Here is an 18,516-nt window from a genome sequence, read left to right on the forward strand (position 1 = left end):
TAGGCTCTTTTTTGGTTTTTTTTACATGAGGTGTTCCACCCTTTATTTTTAGACCACAAAGGCTTCTGTGCTGTGTGACTTTATGCACCAGCAGCACTGCAGTGTTAATGAGAGGAGGGTTTCCACTGTGATGGACGGCATATGGTGAACATTTGCTAAACCTGTCACCAAAACACAAGAAGGAAGACACAGCTTATTTTTGGCTGATGTTAAGGGGACAATCAGCAGTGCTGGCTCCATTTTGACACATCACTTAGGAGCATTTTGACCTGTTTGCCATCTCAATTCTCATATTTTCCATCCTAGTAGAAATACTGATGTCATTCTGTATCTCTAGCTTTGAACATTAAAGAAATTTTACTTTGAATGAAATTAATTTTACTTCACAATGAAATGACTATCATTTATAGTCTTGAATGTTCTCTGAACTACACTTACTTTCTCTTCTAATGTTCTGCTCCATCTCCCTCTAACAGTGAGCCTTGCTGAATTGCCAGGTTACTTCTGTCGCCACAAGTATTTCCCTGAGATTATGCCACGATCTGTTGTTAATGGTGGAAAAGAACAGCTCAACTACAAGCAGAAACAGAAAATTAAATAGGAAACTGACTAAAATAAGGTATTACTTATATTATCCATACCAGGGAAAAATAAAATATTCTTGAGGGAAGAGACACTTCTAATGTTGACTTGGTATTTTGTCTTTCCACAGTTTAAACGACTTTTTCCAGATTGCTGAGAAGGGGTATTTGTGTGCTCACTGATGGTGACCAAACACTGCTCTGAGTCTTTCTCTAATGGGGCACACAGTGCAGGCAGCACTCCTCTTCCCCAGCAGCATGAGGGGTGCTCTTGGCTGTGTCATGGCAGGGTACTCCAAGTGCTCAGGGCTCTGTGCTTCAGTCCAGCCCAGCCAGGGCAGATGTGGAGCTGAACAGATGTGATGAAGGAGGAATAAATGGGGTATCCCTGAAAGCAGACGGGCCCCTAGCACACTATCCCCTGGCCAGTATCATGCCCAGCACAATGACATCTCCTTCCAGGGGCAGTGCTCACACTCATAAACTCAAACTTGTCCCAGCTGGTCCCCGCTGCCAGTGCCATGATGCTGGAGTGCAGAGACGCCCATGGCAGGCACATTATGGAGTGGGATACTGCTTTGCACACCCATTCCTTGTATCCCCACTAAGCACAGGACACCTGGACTATCCCCTGAAATTGTCTCCGTTGATGGAGCTCACTGTCTAGGTGGCTATATGATGCGATGATGCCTTTTGCATTACTTGAGGATGTGGATTTAATCAAGGAACTGCCTTAGCTCACACACATCAGCTAAGCAACTCTTGGCAAGAATGCACTGCAGTCCAAGTAGGGGCCCCTACGGAGGAATTGCCATCTAATAATGAATTTAATTTAAAGAGTCCAAAAAAGTAGCATTTTCTGCAACAGAGAGGCAATGAAATGCTATATTCTTTGAAGAACTGATGTATCTTATCTTGTTCCCTCCTTTGAAAGCAGGAGAAAAATCAAGAAGCAGTCAACACAGCTAGGCTTTTCTTTTTGTTTACTTGGAAAACTTGTTTTAACCATCAACTTTTAGCAAATTTTGGCAGTTACAAACCTGTACACTTTTTTTTTGTTGTTTTGTTTTTATAGCAAAAGAACACAAGACAATACTGCCAACAGCAATTATGAAGGAACAATTAGTTTTCAGAAGAACTATACCCACTCAAAGTGATAAACCTTCCCTTTTGCATAAGGTTGAATTTGTTGTCATTGGAAAAATGACATTTCTTAATACCTACTTGAAATGGAATAAAAATCATATCTCTAGGTTTTTTTTTTGTGCAAAACACATTCATTTAAAAAAGTCAATTAAAAAATCTTCTTAAAACCAGAAAGAAGTTAAACAAAAAGAGCCGAACCCAAAGGAAAATTACAGTACATTTTGAAATGATTAAAAAGTTTTCAGATCTAAAATGTTTTTTTTTCCTGTTATCTTAAACGTTGAAATCAAGTTTGATGACTCTTCAGAATTATATCAAACAAACAAAGAAAAGAAATTAAAGCAACCTGATTGGCATCAAATATCTACAAAAGCCTGGTAATTTGAAACCATTATATACATTATTTTATAAACTTCTTTTTAAACACCAAAACATACATCTTTTACAAACCAGCCTGCTTGAGACAGGTAAAATTTACAAGACAATCTTTTCCAATACAGTGCTTTAAAGAGAACTGCTTTCACTCCTAAACATCTTTGTCATTTCCTGAAAAGCGGCAGTACGGGCTCATTGCATTGTTGATCAATAGTGTTTCAGGTATTCCTATGACAAAAGAATGCTACAGTTCTGAGGGCTCCAATCTCTTTCCATAACACAGTTCAAGTGCACTCTTAACACTGGTAAAGATTACTTATGGCCTTTGTGTAATACGACATATTTGCAATTATTGCTTTTCATTATTACATAAAGAAATGAATTTAATTTCATTTCCTCCCCATCCGCCTATCCCTTGGATGATGCAGCTAATACACTAACAGARTGGCCCTTCTGATAATGGAGATGTTAAATGTCAAGTTCATTAAACACAGGCTAAAGACCATGGGTAATGGGCAATGGTCTAAATTTCTCAGGCTCAAATCACAGTTTGGTGTACTGAGAGGAACAGAGATGCAAACAGGCAAAAAGCAGAGTTTTTTTACCACATGGTAAGCGATGGTAAACCATCAGGGAATTAACCTGAAGATGTAACTCTCTTGTTGGAAACCAATGAAATGTCTGTTATTACTGAGTGAATAGCTCCAAACACTTATCTACAAAGCACAGATGTGCATACTTTCATACWGGTTCTAAAAGAGCTGGCTTCCTCCATTATTAAGGATGCTTCCTTTTCAAATGGAACTTAGCAGAACTGGTCCAGGGCACCTTCAACTCCCTCTCCCATGACTGCACTTATCATGGACTGTAAGGATATACTTACTACAGAATCCACTTAGCTTTTTCAAACAGGAGCTYGATGAGGAGTAAAATGTGTTAGCCTTTTGTCCTGTCCAGCCCATATTTTTCTGTATGATGGAATTTACAGGAGACAAGAGCAATAACTTTTATGTCACATTCTCAAAATTTCCCACCTGCCTGGCTCATAGAGACAACAGGCTGCAGCCTCCCCACTGATCAGCATTTCATGACATGCTTTTTTCCACTGTGCTGCACCCACACTGAGTTTCTGGCTAGAGAGGGAACCAATACATCAAAGCTCTCACCACCTCAGACTACACCAGAAAATTTAGACAATGGGAGCAAAAATTCCAAAGACCAAAATTTAAGTTCTTTGTGGGACATGCAGTTGGGGAGAGCCTGCTTGAGAGGTGGAGCACACAAATTTCAGATTCAGGAAAAGCAATAGCAGTGAAAAGCCTTTGACTCCTTCCAGCTTTTTACTGGAACTACAGGTTAAAGAAACCCATGGGATAGTTCAGGATAGAAGACATCATTTAAGGAAATTAAGGAAAAACAGCTCGATGGACAGGAAATTACAGTTCTGTAGTGAATCTCTGTATTCCAAAGTCCTCCTGGTTGCCTTCATATGCCATGGGATTGTAGGATTGTCCATTTCATCACATGGGAGGGAAGTGATTCTGCAGCTCCATGGTGTCACATTTGGCCCTTTACTCTGCTTTAAGATACTGGTCAAGAACAGCATCTACATCCAGTATCCATCGTTTTGGAGGGGTTGCCCTTTTTTTTTATTTTAATGTTTGTAATACAAAACCAAAATAATTAATATACTTAAGAAAGGTACATAAGCCTCATTTTTCCTTTTACACAAGGTCACTTAATGTGGTAATGGCAGCATAAATCATGTTGTAGTCACTGTAAGGCTCTTTCCATTGCCATAGTCATTAAAAAACCTGGCACTGAGCATGACATTCTCAACTTGATCAAAATGCAGAGAACCCTTTAACTTAGACTCATACWACCCGGCAAAGTTTGTGATTTCTGATATAAATGAGAATTTGCATTTCAACAAGATGCTTTTTTCTTTTGCTGCTTCTTTYTAAAAAGCTAAAACTTTCTTGACTTTACATTATAGCCAGTGACACTCAAAAGTACTTAATTAAGCCTATGAAATCATCTGCTACAGATGATTCTGAGAAAAAATACCGTGTAGTGGAGCCATCTACAGGGATGTACTTTGAAATACGGACACACAGGATAAGCAGAGATGTGATGGGAAGCTCTTGCAGAACCAGGGACYTGATAATGACAGCAGCAGTGACACAAAAATCATCATATGGCAGCAAAAGGAAATATATATTGGAAGTGCTAATATGAACAGTCATTCTTCCATTATGTTATTAATGTGTTCTTATGTTCTAGATTAGAAGTTTGTGACTTGYTTGTGTGGAGTAGTAATTAAAAACAAAAATGAAATGGCTTGGTTCAACAAGAGATGTTAACATGAAAATCTTATTCCCTAAGAGGTATTTCACCTTTAGATCTGCATTTGGGTCTTATCAAAAAGAGCCTGAACAAAACCAGAAAGGCCACAGAAGTACCAATATTCACAGAGGGGAATCTGAAGATGGATTTAGAGGGGAGGAGATATTGAGGTATAGAAATCATGAATAGGACAAAGAATGCTGAACGGGTGATCCTTGGCACCTTCCCAACAGCACTTTAATAAGTAGGCATTCAGTGAAATGAAATGGCAACAACATCAAACAGAAAAGTACTATACATTGTATTTATGCATGTTTTACTAGCAAAACTCACTACCAACAACGTATTACTGAGGCAACAAGCTTGGTAAGAAACAAGGATTTTTTTTTTTTTTTTTCATGTGGTAATCGCTAGGCTCCCATCATGCTCTCCCTTATGACACTTTTGATATGTCCCAGTAAAGGTTTGATATTGGTGTCTCAGGCTGACGCAAGAAATTTCACTACAGAAGACAGATGACAAGTACACCTAATAACTAGCTGGGGGCCTGAACATAATTAATTGCATAATGGATAAAAATGTCTCAAACAAAGCTGAGTAGGAGCAAACCTCATGTAAACTGCAGCCCAATGCTAAGAGAGCATCACATTCTCAGAAAGTCATACAAGCTTTGAAAGTGCTGCTAAATTTGCAGATTGCTTTGCGAACTCTGAAGCTCCTATTCTTGAAAAGATATCAATCTAACTTCCTGTAACATAGACTGCATGAACAATACGARTTATCCTCTATCCATGACTCCAGGCTTGCCAAACCATTTTATGGCTTTCTGGCAAATCCCTCAGTTCYGTGCAATCAAAACACAATTTTCCGTGTTTTCTTCTTCTTAAAAACACAGGAAYAATATCAGGGGAAAGGGTTTGAATYGCACCATGAGCACATTCAGAATATACCACTGTCACACAAGCATGTTTACTTTGAGAAGACCAAGTGACTCATAAATTCAATGGACAAGACCTATTTGCAGATAAGTACTTGATAATACTTGTATGTGCAGTACATTCTTTCTAGAAGTTCACTCATTTTATTAATATGTCTGCATAATGAGCTGTTTTCTACTGAAGAATTGCTGCATCATCCCAAAGAAAATACCCACACCAATCTTTCACAGCTATATGAGCTATTGGAGAGAAGCAGCAACACACTGTACCTACTCCAAGAATTCTAGAAATCCTGTTTTATTAAAAGTGTTACAAGCTGCATTTAAATTACATTCTATTAATAATTTCTTTGTGTTGGGGAAATTTTCTGAATAAATCCTTCCTGTATGTAAAGAAATGGCCCACAATTTAATKTTGTGTGAAACTCACGTCAGTCAAGAACATGCCCTGGCATTCAAGTGCTCAAACTATCCAGTTAAGGTGACTGACCAAGGKACAGGACATGGAAAGCAGCACAGGAAACCTGCTAATGAATCTGTTCATGTAACACAATGATTYAGGTATTCAATAGCTTTTCAGAATGACAGAATTATGCCATGGAAGGAATGGATGAAAACCCAGCAGTAATGCAGGCTTGTAGACTCACATTTACTGGTAAGGTACACAGACGCTGTAAAATCAGTGTTAAAAACATTTTCAGAGCACTGAGCAACAGGTGTAATATTTTGCTTTAATACATTGAGTGAAAATCCCRTATTTCCAGACTGCACTTAACTGCTCCAGCCAAATCAGTGTGAACGGCCTATTACTCCAATCAGGCTGAGGGAAGCACAAAAGCATACAGATGCCACGGTGTTCTTCATCCCAGAACAATATTCTCAAGTCTGCAAACAACCTTTGGATGCCCTCAAATCCTACAAAATCAYGCACCCAATGGAAAATCTAGGGACAGATCTTTGGCTACAGTCCATCCATGCAGCTCCAATGACTGAGTCAGTCCACAGCTGCTGGGAACTCACCCTGTGAACTCCAGGGATGGACRTTTGCCAAAAGCCATTAAGCTAATTATGTGAGGTTACAGCAGCCTTATCTGTATCTTAATTGCAACTAATCTTACTGCAGTAACTGCAGCATGAGGACCGCTGTTAAGGACCTGATTGCCCAAGCAAGAAGTTTCCAAAAAATGATCAGCTGTGTAGCTGGTTAGATTACCCCATGTTTTCAGACTGCTGTTCACGTTGCCTACATGTTAAGAGATGCCGTGCACACACAGCTGGGCCAAAACCAGGACACTCCTGAGCCAAACTCTGACATTTTGGGAAGTCCTCATGGGCGAAGCAGTGCATGTGCACCTGACACCAGGTTTTAGAAACAGCCACCAARGAAAGCCAATTGGGAGTAAATATAAACTGTAAGTGTGTTACTCTACACAAAGTAGAATGAAATGCTATGTAACAAACAAAAGTATACATAAATATTTATGAACAAATAACAGGTCTTCAATAGGTCAATTTGTAAATGTTGCTTTTTTTAGCCATCTGATGTGTTGTAYGCAGCAGCCCCAGCAATCAATTGCTTTCACTCTTTGCTGACATAAAATTTCATGCAACAGTGCATACTAGAATGATCCATACCAGCTCCTTAATACTGTGGGGAGATTATAACACTGCAACACTTTTAATAACACAATGCCAAAAAAAAACCCCAAAACAACCCAACTTTGGGAGAGAGAAAGTACTTATTTAAAAATTATTTTTCCCCCTGCCTCAAAGGCTGAGTTTTACTCTTGGTAATAAATAGAAGGTACACACTCTCCAGATTGTCTGTAACAATTTTGTGATGTATAATACTTAACACAATCGGTCTCTTCCATGTCTGCACATACAGTATCAATTCTGAACACATTAATAACGGGTTATACGGTACTTTTCTTTGCCCAATATATATAGATACACCTTCAGCAAAATTTCTTCTCAATATTTATACTATTAATTGGACCAAATGACAAAATTAAAAAAAACAAGAGGAAGACGAAGAGGAAAGGAGCTTCCTTTACACTTGYGTCTGATGCTGGGTCTCCACAAATGGAATGTGAACATTTTCTAGGTTGAGTTCCTCCACGCTTTCAAAGTCACTCATGGCTACTTCAGAGTCATCAAAGCCGCAGCCGGCTGAGACGTCAGAGGAGGAGGCATCTAGAGAGTTGTGCAAGGATAAGGGCATCTTACCTGCACTAACATTTTCTGTGTTCTGGCTTGGGCCAACAGCAAAAGTACTAAATTCATTCCCAGACTGAGATCCTGTGGTGTCCGTCTCATTGGGGAACTGGTGAGGAGGGAGGTATTGGCTCGGGTGGAAGTGTGGCCGTCTCCTGCAGTCAGGGCTGAGAGTACTGGCCATTGAGACGGGCTGCGAGGGCGGGAGGGATTCGTACTGGTCTGGGTAATCCTCTGGAAGAGGAGGCGGTAACTGGTCCTGGCTCAGGAACTCCTCTTCGTGAGGGGGAGGGTAGTCGCTGTCGATGTCGTAGCCACCAAGGTAGTAATCTGTTTCCAGTTCTCTGGTACTGCCRTGATGAGCCGAGCCTCCGTCCGCCGTCTCGAAATTGGGCACTTCCTCGATGTCGGACAGGCGAGCACTCGGCATCCAGTCAGAGGTGTCCCAGTGGTAGGCTGCAGCAGGGAAGAGAAGCACAGTGCTCTGTTAGCGGGGAAACRCAGCGGAGAGCAGAGGGTCCTGCATGCACTCGCCCGAGTCCTCGCAGAACATTCAAATCCCAGCATGCGCCACAGGCCAGGGACACAGGTCAGCCATGCTCTGACCACCGGGGGAGAGAGGGACAATAAATCACATCATGGTGCTAATGCAAACAAGCAAACAAGCAAAGAAATGAAACACGCCCACTCTCAGGCATTTTGCTCTTTAAGATGCTACGGGTTGTATTGGAAACTACGAGTCCAAGAAAACAAAAACTGTCTRAATTACTGCTTTTCACAGTTATTTGAAAAAGAAATTTAAATGCAGTCAGCATGCTTATGGTATCTCATCTCCCCTTCCACCTCCAATGACTTCATTTCAAGAAAGAAAAGTGTGCAAGCAAATAATCGGATTGACTGAAAACTGAATTTTGAAACAAAAAAAGTGGCTGACCATTCTCATGCAGCTTTTGCACCCAAAASAATTCAAACAAAAGAGTACAAGTGAAGCAGTTCAAGAAAAAAAAGAAACAGATCAAGTCAGTGCTCTGCCCACCCCGGCCCAGTCCGACAGGCAGAAGGTGTCCCAGAAAAATCACCTCTGTTGTAGTTCTGTCCTTGATCCATAACAGACACTGTCAGATACAAAGTGAAAAGCAAAAACTGGTAACTTRAAGCTTGTCACCAGCAATGTATTACATGTGAAAATACAAAACTCTGCATGCATATTTCTRAAGTACAGCTGCCTCGGTGTCATTTTACTAGGATTTTTAACTGTTCTTTATTTTAACGTACAAGATAGGCTTGCCTGTCAAATACAGACATACATAAAGTTATGTTTATGTCATGTATTATATTCCTTTTCTATCATATCTTAATTATTTACCCTCACTGAACAGACACAGAATTACATTAGAGCTGTAATTCTTAAAACAAAAAGGGCTATCCACCATCTATACGGTTTATAATTGCAAAGCACAATTTTCTCTCACTTGTTCACTTTGAAACAGAAAAATAAGAATCTACCATTCTCAGGGCCGGTTCAAACAAATCTGGGCCCACCTGGGCTCAGATACCATGGTGATGGGCACGGTATAAGAACCTGAATAGAATAGAATACAAAGCCATTTAATGGGGCTATCAGCTACAATGCTCCGYATCCCCATCCCCACCTCCCACCTGCACTGCCATGCGAGCCGGTGGGGAGGGAGGCATTCCAGTATGGAGAGGGTGCAGGGGTGGGGGAGAGAGCGAGGAAAGAGGTTTTATGTGAGACAAGAGCGGGGAATAAGCTGCAGCGTTCTCTAGATGGAGATGCTCTTGTTCAGCCGCATGTTATCGGGCTTCATGCAAGAAGTCATCGGGCAAAGTCTCTGCATGACAYTGCTGGAGGAGGTCTGGCAGGAGAAATGGACCTTTATGGCCTCACAGCTCGTAACCTCTGTGGCTCAGGCACAGGCAAAGGTGGAGAAGAGTTCTCCAGCCCTTCACCTGCTGAGACCACACTTGCCCTTGCTCATTGCCACATGTRCGTGTGGTGATGGTGATTTCTTCATTAGCTCGACAGCCAGGCAGGCGCTCTCACCCTGCTCTGCTGTGTCCCGGAGCGACGAGGGCTTGGGCTCCTGCAGGTTTGGCAGCAGTGTCTGAACCGGCCCTAACCTCTCTTCTGCACTTCTCTCTTTTGTACAGTGAATTTTGCTGTGTTTGGGTCAGTGTGATGGCATTGCACCTGAGATGCATCAGGACCCTCAGAATAGCGTGGATCAGGATACAGGAGAACGTCACTAATTTACTACTTGCACAACCTCGGGCAGGTGCCTGGAGCAGGAGATCATCCTCCCGTTCTCTGTGGCAGTGATTGTGCCCAGAGCTCCAGCGTGGCTCATTATTCACTACTTCCACCAGCTCTGCTGCAGAGCAGGCAAGAATCCTAAGTCTCATAWAAGGAAGTGGGAAGAGGGCAAAACATTTTCAGGGGCAGCCTCTTGAAACTGCTGCCAGACTGGCTYTTTCTGACCTGTAAAGGATGATAAGGAGCCAGCGTGTTTGCTTAAGCTTTCCCTTAGGAAGGGCAAGGTCATTTGCAGTGCCTATGGTTTCTCTTCAAGGTAATTTTTTTTGAGTGTGATTTTCTTTTGAATTAACCTTGGCTAGTTATTTTTTTTGATAGTGAGAAGAATGGCCCTCTTACACCTCAGGAAATCAATAAATGTACTATGGACAAATACTCAAATGGCATCACTAGCTAGSAGTAGAAGCGTTTTTCAAAACTGCTGTGACACTAGCTCAAGAAAAGAATAAGTAGCTTCACAAAAATAATTTACTTAATCATCTTTAAGAATTATGAAGACAAGATTAACTGAAGTAGGCAAAATCTGGTTTAAATTTGCTAAGGACAGATAAAACTTTTGATTTGTGGATAACCTGAGTTGATGTTGAGTTGACATTTGCCCAAGGGTAGGAAAAATGTAAAAWAAAAAAAAAAAAAGTAATGTTTATCTATGACACACATTTCCTCAGTGCTTTATGGAAAAAAGAAAACAGTGACATCCCCGCTTCACAGGTTCACTTTTAACATGATATGCCTGAGGTTACCCAGGAGGTCAGTGGAAGAGGTGAGTGCTGGGTCCTTGGAGTGCTCCCATGCCCTATCCAATGGGCACATGGACCCCACGGGACAGTCACAGCATCCATGGAGCTGTGCCCACACATCTGCAGCTTGGCAGGGGTACCTGGGAGCCACCAGCCAAGCACCCCTGTGCTCCTCTCTGTGTGACACCACTGGGGCACAGGACCCAGTTCTGCTGCAGCTYGGGATACTTTACAGACTTCCTGTAAGGGTCATCTTCTGTTTCCCAGTCTCTGCAGCCAGGATAATCTCAATGAGGTGGCTCCATTATCAGTCTAATCTTTTCTCTGAAGGCAATGAGAATAAACAAGCAGATACATTGACTTGAACAGAAGAGGATAAAGCTTGACACCTTTTCTACAACCTCCAGTCACCCACAGATATTTTGTGGTGCATTCCTCTGGCATTTTCATGTTTGCTGGTGAACATGCTGATCTGCAAAACCCAATCCCTGCYGCAGGATTGCTGGTCAGTGTAGATTAGTGAGGTTCTGCTGGAATGTTTCACAATGAAAATAGGAAGCATTGGTGTATAACAAGAAAGAAAAAAATTTAAATACCTTCATTTTCTATTGTGTCAACTACATTGTTGACAAGCTGTATGACAGTCACTATGGAAGCTTGCAGGGGAGGGAAAGCAGAAAATAAAGGGAGGGGAAGGACAGCTTCAGGTTAGTATTTAAAACACACATCATATGTTACCACAATAAACTCTCTCAAAAGACAGAACTGACATCGAAAAAAAAAAAAGGCTGCTGACCAATGCATGATTTATGCAGTGGGTTACAGGACATTTCATTTCAGATAATCCCATATATCTTCAGAGTGGTGATAAATTCCRAACCAACATTTCCAGAAAGGCATATGGGATGATGTGTGTCACCTCATAAATTCAAGCAGACTGGTCAGCTGATTCAATTAACCAAAGTAGTATCTTGTCTCCCTGACACTAATTTCTAATTCCTTCTTGCTTAGAGGTCTCCAGAGACGGTGCCACGGGATCCAAGGATCATTATCTTTTAGACCATCACACCATCAGAAACGGTGTTAAGCTCAATCTATTTCCTAAGAGGAATGTTTTATTTATTTACTGTCTGTGCTGTGCCGTGTAATACCTCAGGGAGGTTAAGCAGCACAGATGTCATTAGGAGTTCACATCCATGTGGCTGTGGCTCGAATTTTCACCTGTGTTTGACAGAATTGCTTCACAAATGCTTTGTGTGTTCTCTGCAAGTGTTCTACCAAAACAGACTTTTCCCTCRAAATAATATAGACTGTGCAGCTGTTTAATGTGAAGGTCTATAATGTGGAGTCCTYTAGATGATCTGCATTTTGCACCACCTAACACCCCTGCCTCTGAGGACAGGAAATAAGGCCCATCAAAACTAAAGGGAAAGCTCTGGTTCAGTGGGCACTGGATCCATCCCTTTTCCTTTGTCTTTAGTTATGAGAAAACCAATTGCTTTGGAGCAGGCTAAGAAGGGGACCAGAAATGTGGGGCAAAAAGACTTTTTTTGTTTCAAAAGACTTAGATGTCACAAGAACTGTGTTAACAGTGCAGGCATATGTTGAATATTTTCATATTTTTGCTAAATTTTGGGCATGGGGTCATGCATATCATCCAATTTGCTCAGTTCTTGAGAGGGCTTAGCAAAAAGCCTTGATAAACCAAACGACCCACATTCTGTGTCTATGAGCAGCATATTTATGCCTTCAACAGCACTGGTAATTATACAAGRGAGACTTGTACTGGCTAATGCATAATAAACATTATAGAAAAACAAGGCACTCCATGCAATTAGTGCTGCATGGCTGGGAAAAAAGGTGAAGGCCAGCTGTAAATTCTTAGAGGAGAAAAACTGAGTGAAAAACAGAAGGTCAAAAGCTACAGTTTTCTTTGCAACTAAGGGTTGGCTCTGATGGGAGCTGTGCAAAGCATGATCACAGAAAGAGGGAATCCTACCCCACACAGCTCAGTGAAAATCAGTGCTCAAATACWGCATTGCTCGGTTTTTTGCTTTTGGATTACAAAAATTACTGCTAACTACTCTCAGCAAGACKAGGGGAGCTGAGCAATTTAAATGCAGCAGAAAAAAAAGGTGAGGGGAAAAAAAAGTAGCTTCAAAATATCATCTCATGTGAGTTTTTATGGTAAGGCAAGCCCTATTTGACTCRGCAAGAGAAGGCTCCAATTGCCCTGGAGGGGGTGAGGGGAGACTGTCTGCACTTCACACAAACTGAAGAGCACAGGGCTGTCTGCACCTTCCATGGGATTCATCCCAGTGCCCCACTGCTGCAAGACAGGTTCCCCAGTCAGAAGCTGCTACCCAGTTTCACAAGTCAGTGTCAGCACAGCCATTTGTACAYCAGTGTGACACAAGCCTGTCCCCTCTGCTAGCCTTTTGAGAACCCAGCAGCATTGCTCTTGMCCTTGGAGGAAGGGGTTTGGAGAAGGAGCCACTGTCCTGTCTCCCCAAAGAGTGTGGATGCTGAACTGTGTTTGTTGTAGTTGCACTGACAGCCTTCTAACCTCTGCAGGTATGTGAAGTACAAAGAATTAAAATTGCAAGAAGAGCACGGATTTCTGGCTTCAGGAGGGATATCCATTATCCCTTAAGTACAGGCATGTGAGCATGTATATGCTTACTTATGCCTGACTTTGCCTTTTAGGCTCCTTCACTGCAAACCTTCCCTGCTGCTTCAAGCAAACCAGAGCGTGTGGTCTCGCATCGATCTCTGTAAATGACTCAGATGATTTAAGCTTCTTCCCTCACTCTCCCTGAAGACATGGATTTGTTTGAACCCTGAACTAGAAATGTTATCTCTAAAGGCCATATTTTAAACRCAGCTTTCACAAAAAATGAGCGAGCTCAGAAGGTCCAATCTAGCTTTGCTGGGTACTGTGCCACTGATATCAATGGAGACAGGATCAGGAGTTTGAAATGTCTAATTAGAATATGGGAGATATAAAAAGTAACAAGATATAATAAATGACCTCTTGAATAATAATTCAAAAAGTAATGTAAATATATGTAATTAAAATAATACTTATTCTAAAAAAAAGGCTAAAGTGATTTTTTTTCAGTACAGGGGCAGAAAAGCATTGAGAAGCCTGACAAAAATAATTGTAATGCTTAGGCCACAGCCAAACTAAAAAGAACTGCAAGTGCACTTTGTTATCAGTGCTTTTTCCAACATTTCAGAGCTCCTACAGAACAGCTGCATGACACGACTGAGGAACTGAGTCTCCAGACAGTTCATTAGCTGGTGGCTGAGGAAATCAAGTAATTTCTTTGTGCTAGTMTTTTCCTGTGTGTCTGAATAAGGCTTCCCTGACATGCCCCATCCCTCCCCAGCAGAAACATCTTGACTTTTCCCGGACCCACTGCTCAGCACACATGGGCCACAGGAACAAAGGTTTGCTTGGACTTTGTGGCCTCTTTGTGGGCTGTGTATGGCTCTGCCTGTGTCACCCCCTGAGCTAATGATGCAGGACATGAGAGGCAGGCATGCAGTATGCACTGAACAAGGATTTAATGGTGCTCCATTGTTTGCTGAGCTGCGATTGTCAGGGAGAAGCCAAGACACTGGGGACCAGCTCATCTGCTCATTGTTGGCAGCCAAGCACCAGCAGAGTTTTGTTGGGACTGTGAATGAGGCCTGGCCAATAGCGCAGAAATCCCTTTTATTTTGACTGGTGAAACATGAAAGTCATGCTCTTCCAAGAAAGRAAATGATACAAATTCTACAGTTTCACTTCAACCTATTAGTCAACTTACATYTTGGCAATGTGACTCCGCTGTATCATACTCTAATTCACTGTAAAGCTTGTCCTGATACAACAGCCCCAAGCATCAAGATTTTTACTATGTTCCTATAATTTAGTAAGTAGAACACAAAGTGAGGGTTTGAACCCATGACTTTCTGACTTCCAGCATCATTAAAGGATTTCAAGATGTCACTTAAATGTTTTAAACARTGTTAGAAAGAGAGATACACAGCTTTTCCCCCAGCAGAATAAAGAAGAAATTATTTCTTACCATTATCATCGCCAGAATCAGACTGGAAGGAGCTGAGGGACTGTACTTCAGAGTTGCTGCCTTTATTACTTCCTGAAAAACAGGTCACTTCTTCAGCGTCATCAACCCCTTTACCTTCATTGACAGCAAAAACAAAGCAAAATGGTACTCTCTATGTATGCACATTTAACTGTTTATACCATGGACATATTTAAATCCCATCTTCTGTTATTTTAGTCAGAATAAAATTATTTCCTTCACACAGAGGACATGACCTATTCGTCAGTTAGTGAAGCTGGTGAAGATACCCAGACTTTTGCAGTGTTTGAAGCCCAAAGTGTCTTTCAAGAGGCTGACAACACTGTAATCAAGGAAGAAACATCTGTATTCAGTATTGCCTTTTTAGATGACATATAGTCTCAACAGCAAAGAAAATGATGACTTAAGGAATGTGGTATAAACAGCTCATACAAGAGATTACAGTTACATTTATCTTAACTGTTCATTTCCTAATTTGAGAGCCTCATTAAAGGCTCATTCAATGCTCAGTAAAGTTACTGTGCATCTTGTTATTCATATCAGTGGCCCTTGGATCAGATTTTAACAACTCCATCACTGACATATAATAGATTATGCTTCAATTTACATTGCTTTTCATCAGGGACATTCAATCTTGACAATTCTACAGTTTAGAAACATAACTGCAACCTATGGTATAAATTCTCCTGTAATTAAACACATACGAATGAACACATTCAACTACACATTATACAAACAATAATCAGGAACACAAAAAGTTATCCTCCATTGTAAGCACTAAGATACCTTAGCCAATTACAAATGATGAAGGTGCTACCAACATGGAATGCAGCCCTCCACCTGCCAGCTGTAGGTATTTCTACCCAGCATAGCACCCCTCCATACAGTAAGAGCTGATTTGCTCCTGCTGAGCAGCAGGGTAGGCAGTGGAAGGAGTGAGTGCTGCAGTAACAAAAGCTTCACTGCTTCCCACTCCTTGGCAGCTGAGGTCTGTCTCCCTGGTATGGCCTCATGGTGTGCAGAAGTTCATACAGGTAGCAGCAGGGTCTGTGGCAAAAACACTCAGGAGAACACAGAACAGAGCATGTCTGGGGGCTGACATGCTGATGCTTTCAATGTGTGTAACTACATTTAAAGGTCTAAAAGGCCAGCCACAACACAACCTTGAAATACAGCCCAAATAAATGAGAATTATTTCAGTTTTTCATGAGAAGACCTTAGCCAATGTACTGCCTTAGATGAAAATGTGCTGATCGGGGCACAGGTATAGAATCATAAAATCCATAAGGATGGAAAAGACCCCCAAATCACTGAGTCCAACCTTTGATTGAACATCACTATGCCAACTAAACCACAGCATTAAGTGCCATGTCCAGTCATTTCTTGAACACTTTCAGGGATGGTGACTTCACCATCTCCCTGGCTAGTCTGTTCCAAGGCTTAAACACTCTTTCACAGCAAAAATTCCTCCTGATGTCTATCCTGAACCTCCCCTGGCACAGCATCATGCTGTCCTCTTGACCTGTTTTGAATTGCCTGGGATAAGAGGCTGACTCCCATCTTGGTGCAGCTTCCTGGAAGGCCAGATTCCTCTCTCTATTCCTCAGTTCCTATTGCTTTAAACAACAGGACTATGAAAGCTTCTGAATTGTGTATTTATATGTGACAGTTTTGGTGAAAGCTGTGTTGCAATAGGGTTGAAAACAGAATTATAGAACAGTTTGAGCTGGAAGGGACCTTCAGAATCATCTGATTCCAATTAGCCATGGGCATTGAACCTTCCACTACAGCAAATTGCTCAGAGCCCCATCCCACCTGGCTTTGAACACTTCCAGGGATGGGTCATCCACCCCATTCTCTGAGAAACTTGAGCCAGTGCCTTGCAGTAATCAATTTCTTCCTAAAAGCTAATCTAAACCTACCCTTTTTCATCTTAAGGCCATTCATCATTACCCGCCCTTGAGAAATGTCCCTCTCCAGCATTTTTGTAACATCCCTCCAACAGGTACTGGAGGATGCATTAGCAAAAACTCCTAGTAAGAGAAAAYATCTTAAAAAAATCATATATGGTGAAGCAAACATCTCTCATCATATGACATGTTCTGACTTGAAAAGATAGACCATGTAAGGCTGTAACTGTCCCACAGAACTGGTATTTCCTGCTGTGACAGAAGATGTGAAGGTTGCTGCATCTCCAGCAGCTCCTTTAGGAATGGAGGGAGCACTCTGTCATCAGGTGAGAAACTGTCAGAGCACAAATAGGGTAAGCGTGGGGAGTTAAAATTCTGTGATGACTCTGATACTGAATGCAGAGGGGAATGCAATGGCCTGAAAAGGTGATCCCACAGATCAAGCAGTATGTGATTTTCTGCTTCACTTCACAGATACCAAAAGTAGGGAATATTAGTTCATTTGTCCCTGATGCAAAGCAGGATTGCTTCTTGCAGAAGGTTTAACTATTTCTGACTCCCCAGGGAAACAAACAACCTGAACCTAGCAGAACTTACACTTGAGAATTCTACCCCAAATTGCTTTTTTTCCAACAGAAAGATGATTGTGTTGTAGCACTTGAAGAATGCTCAGAGCACTTACTCATATGTGCTTTCCGAACAAGTGAAATAAATGCATTTAGTCATACTAAACTGCATAGAAGTAGAGGTCTTGTATGCCTGGTTTAATTATAACCTTTCAAAATGAAACCTGATCACTTCTTGGAGAAATGTAACAACTCACGTGCATGAGGCTGGAGCATTCAGAGTACCTGTGCTGCTGCACCCTGAAGGCATCCCTTACCTACGGCAGGGAAGAACGAGACCGGCACACAGCACTACTTACTTTCCGTCCCAGCATCCCAAGTGCTTTTCCTGATGGAGTCACAGTCAGAGCGACAGGGAGACACAGCAGGCAAGTTTGGAGCTACACTGCACACCACCACTCCCCTCCTGGCCGTCAGTATTCGAGGGGACTCGGGATGGAACGTTGTCATCTCCTGGTGCTCCACACCGAGCCCATCCACTATCTTGTCCAGGTTATTCCGCGAGTCACTCTGGAAGCAYGGGGTATAGGCCATTGGCCTCACCGGCACCTGCGGGGGCCCAACCTCCTGGTAGATATTCCTGCTGTCTCCACTGTTCCTGATGTTCTTGAATTGGATGCCATTGCTCTTGTTGAGCAGCGCCGCAGTGGCCGGATCCTGTACGAGCGTGATGTTRTTGCGGGAATAGTTCTTCCTGAAAACTTTCTTGCGGAAAATGATGAAAAGGACAATCAGCAGGAATATGACAAACAGGACCACAGCTATTCCTATCAGCTCCTCCTTGCCAACGTAGGAATGCCCAGCTTGTATATTGGGAACCACCACGGGGCGAAGACCACAGTATTGACCCACGTAGCCRGGGGTACAGTTACACAGAAACGAACCAAAGATGTTGACACAGGAGCCACCATTTTCACATTCTTCTCTTTCGCACTCGTTGATGTCTTCTTCACACCTTGAAAGAAGAAAAGGAGAGTCTGGAATCTGGAGAACATCTAGGAAGCAGTGCAGCTCGTGCATGATGCCTTATCTTGTCAAAGTAGTGCCACTAGCTAACACCTTGTGATACTTTTTCTCTTATTATCATCATCACATTATTTAATGGCATTAAAGTTTTTGTACACCTATTCCACGGGGTTTTTTTTATGTAATAAAATGGAAATATCAAGAAGGAAATAAAGGTTTAACGTATCTGATAGATATCAAGAA

General features: G+C 41.9%; 1 protein-coding gene across 3 annotated transcripts in view; it reads right to left on the reverse strand.

Moving 5' to 3' along the window:
* Positions 1 to 354: 354 nt before the first annotated feature.
* FAT3 (FAT atypical cadherin 3) overlaps positions 355 to 18,516 on the reverse strand; it is a 308,169-nt gene continuing 290,007 nt past the window's right edge. Inside the window, exons 23-26 of one of the 3 annotated variants that reach the window (XM_057375897.1) lie at positions 17,607 to 18,262; positions 14,754 to 14,825; positions 8,682 to 8,717; positions 355 to 8,058 (exon numbers count right to left, since the gene is read on the reverse strand). In XM_057375897.1, coding sequence (XP_057231880.1) covers positions 7,439 to 8,058; positions 8,682 to 8,717; positions 14,754 to 14,825; positions 17,607 to 18,262 — 1,384 coding nt within the window. In that variant the 3' untranslated portion in view covers positions 355 to 7,438. Of the gene's footprint in view, positions 8,059 to 8,681; positions 8,718 to 14,753; positions 14,868 to 17,606; positions 18,263 to 18,516 lie in introns of all 3 variants that reach the window. The other 2 variants (XM_057375894.1, XM_057375896.1) reach the window with 2 other exon arrangements.

Source organism: Malurus melanocephalus, unplaced genomic scaffold (genome assembly GCF_030028575.1).
Source record: "Malurus melanocephalus ecotype Western Australia unplaced genomic scaffold, MMel_1.1 scaffold_262, whole genome shotgun sequence".
NCBI classification, from domain to species: domain Eukaryota; kingdom Metazoa; phylum Chordata; class Aves; order Passeriformes; family Maluridae; genus Malurus; species Malurus melanocephalus.